The 3,206-nt window shown below is 38.6% G+C and overlaps 1 protein-coding gene across 1 annotated transcript; it reads left to right on the top strand.

Annotated features, from left to right (window-relative positions):
• Positions 1-1,303: 1,303 nt before the first annotated feature.
• Positions 1,304-2,215, top strand: LOC141244197 (odorant receptor 131-2-like). Its single transcript, XM_073668995.1, has one exon. The coding sequence runs from the start codon at positions 1,304-1,306 to the stop codon at positions 2,213-2,215; it is 912 nt and encodes a 303-aa protein (XP_073525096.1).
• Positions 2,216-3,206: the final 991 nt, after the last annotated feature.

Here is a 3,206-nt window from a genome sequence, read left to right as displayed (position 1 = left end):
TGTATTAATGGTATACAGTAAATGTAGGCTCGGACTGGCCCACTGTTGAACCGTAGAATCCTCAGGTAGGCCGCTGTGAAAGAGTGCTAATGAGTAGTGTTATTACACTTGATGCACTATTTGCAGAAAAAGCTATAACCTAATCATTGATTAAACAAGCTAGCCAAATTAATATTACATAGAAGGAAAAGTTCATTTGTGTACTAGGGTCAGGTTATTTTTACATGTAGATGAACAGTGGGCTCCTCAATGTTACTGGTGGGCCTTTGCCAAACCAGTCCGACACTGTATATACGTATATGATATTTGATAAAGATTATATTTTATGCATCACTGTTTTCTGATTGGTGGATCGTTATTTTAAATCGTTTCTGACAATATCTCTATGACTAAGGGCGGTCTAGTACGCCGGAAACACATCACAGATGTCTTCATGAGCCGACAGAATGGTTTTTAACTAGTTTGAAATAAAGGATATTTTATAAGTGGAAGTTCCTGTTTTTTTGGCAAAATTTCTCCTACGTTACTGCTGGGCAGCAGTTCGTGCGGGCCCCACATGTGACATGAAACGAAGAACCAAAATACAGTGGTGATGAGCTCAGCATTTTTTCTTTTTTGATTTTTATTGCTGGATGGGGGCTTGATTTTTGCTTGACGGGTTGTATTTTTCAATGACTCCATTTTGAGCTCACAATGTTTATTCATCAACTTGTTTTCTATTTTTTGGAGGGGGTAAAAAACCCCAAAATATAATTTTTTTTTTAATTTGTTTTTAAAACGTTTAGCCTCACAAAAACCTGTTTTATAAGAAAAAGTTTTTTTCTCTTAATACGACCTGTGTCGTGAGAGGACTATATTACCATACCCTATAATATGTCATGTAGGTGTGTGTGGGGGGGAATTCATTAACGATTGCCTCTACAAGCTCTAATTTGGGTTGGTGCAATGGTTTTGGTGGGGTAGGCAATAACCTATGGTGCCACCTCCCTATCAACAAATAATGGGGTACAATATTATAGAAATAATTGCAAATTATTTATTTTAAATTCATAAATTTGCTAAAAAATTTTTGTTCTAAAGCTGGAGCTTTTACATTTTTGAGGTTTGATGATGGAATTATTTGCAAGAATTTTGATATAAATGCAGTAGGTTAGGTTTGTTCAGGGGTATAATCTAAGAACAAGGGGAGATATAAGGCAAAACGTGTATTAGGACTCCATAATTCCTCACCCCAGCCCATTTTCTACTGATATGATGAATGTTTGATTGACCAAATAAAAAAATATTAAACCAAACTTCCTGAATGACTCTTTTCCAGGAGGACTTCTTCAAGGAACACGTTTGGTTGGGAAATTCTACGTATCCTGTTAGTAGTTGGGCATTTCTGAATATGTCCGTGATATCACTAGCTGTTTTCTGCTTTGGTGTCTTCCTCTACCTTATGGCCGTCATGTTGAAGGTCTACGTTACCACACCCAACATTCGGGACAGTGCTCGTTACGTCCTATTTGCCCAGATGCTTATCAATGACACTTTGTATCTCCTGGTGGGCTTCTTCTTACTTCTGGCCACCTTGTTTGCTATAACTTTCCTATTTCCCATCTGCTACGTCTTGATCACCCTCGGATCGTCTACATTTATATCGACCCTGTACATCTTGGTGGCCATGACCCTGGAACGTTACATATCTGTTTGCTTCCCATTACGACATATTGAACTGTGTATGGGACCACGGTGTAAAGCCGCCGCCATTGTGATCTGGGTGGTAGGGCTGGTCCCCAGCGCTGCGGATTTCATTTCACTCATGACATCAGTAAAGATGGATTTTTTTGCCTCTTATGTCAAATGTAACGCAGATTTATTTGAAAAGTCTATTTGGTTCATGACGTGCATCCTCAGCCTGACTTTGGGAGTGTTGATAATTCTATATACTTATGTCAATATCATGGTGGCTGCCTTAAAGATCGTCTCGAGGAAGTCTTCTGCCTTCAAGGCTGCTCGAACTGTCATGCTCCACGCGTTTCAGCTCCTTCTATGTTTTGCTTCTTTGTCTCCATCCTTCATGGAGATGAGAAACGATGCGCTTTTCATGCGGTTTATTCATTTCTTTGCCCTTTCCTGTCTTCCCAGATTTATCAGTCCTTTAATTTATGGGCTTAGAGATGAAGTTCTCCGTAAATGCATCTGGAAAGCTTTAGGATTTAGACGTCATTGAGCGCTAATGTGATAGCTTTCCATATTATTAAACTATGAATGGTGTATGAGACAAAATATTTGACCACCCAGGTCACATACACAGTTAATTCATACAATAGAGCAATCCAAATCTGTTCAACATCTCCAACAGTAGATCATATAGGGCAAATGACATACAAGAACAGAATTATGCAAAAAATACAAAGTTTATTGTCAATACAGAGTTTAAAAATGACATACTTAGTGAACAAAGCAGCATAAATACAATAGTGGTAAGCTATGAAAAAAATACCCAGGGCTGAAAACACCACATGGTACAAAGCTGGTATGAAGAGTCGCTAAAATGGAACGAATGCAAGTATGGATATGTCAAACATATACCATGACCCAGCAGATAGCATAAAGACTATCAGGGAAGCTCCAATGAGCCGCTAAAGTGCACAGTGCATGACTGGATACAAAGAAAAAGATCTCCATTTAAAGATCTCAGAAGAAGGCATAGCGCCGAAACGCGCGTAGGGGTGACGATACCTGGACTGACACATTGATTTACACACATGTGAGTAACATGAACTCCTCATGTACCTTTGAATGCTAAATGGAGATCTTTTTCTTTGTATCCAGTCATGCACTGTGCACTTTAGCGGCTCATTGGAGCTTCCCTGATAGTCTTTATGCTATCAGCTGGGTCATGGTATATGTTTGACATATCCATACTTGCATTCGTTCCATTTTAGCGACTCTTCATACCAGCTTTGTACCATGTGGTGTTTTCAGCCCTGGGTATTTTTTTCATAGCTTACCACTATTGTATTTATGCTGCTTTGTTCACTAAGTATGTCATTTTTAAACTCTGTATTGACAATAAACTTTGTATTTTTTGCATAATTATGGTCTTGTACGTCATTTGCCCTATATGATCTTATGAATGGTGTATGTGTATCCTTTGCCAACTTGACTGTATGGAGGAAATTGTGGTTTTGTAACATACCCTTTTTTTACAGACCTTA

The sequence above is a fragment of the Phyllobates terribilis genome, unplaced genomic scaffold (genome assembly GCF_046119375.1).
Source record: "Phyllobates terribilis strain yellow unplaced genomic scaffold, ASM4611937v1 Scaffold_2__4_contigs__length_985480577, whole genome shotgun sequence".
Taxonomy (NCBI): Eukaryota; Metazoa; Chordata; class Amphibia; order Anura; family Dendrobatidae; genus Phyllobates; species Phyllobates terribilis.
The sequence above is the reverse complement of the archived record's forward strand: the minus strand, read 5'-3'. Positions and strand labels throughout refer to the sequence as shown.

What these genes read in the sequence shown, in the direction of transcription:
- LOC141244197 (XM_073668995.1), top strand. Translation starts at nt 1,304, where the DNA reads ATGACTCTTTTCCAGGAGGACTTCTTCAAGGAACACGTTTGGTTGGGA.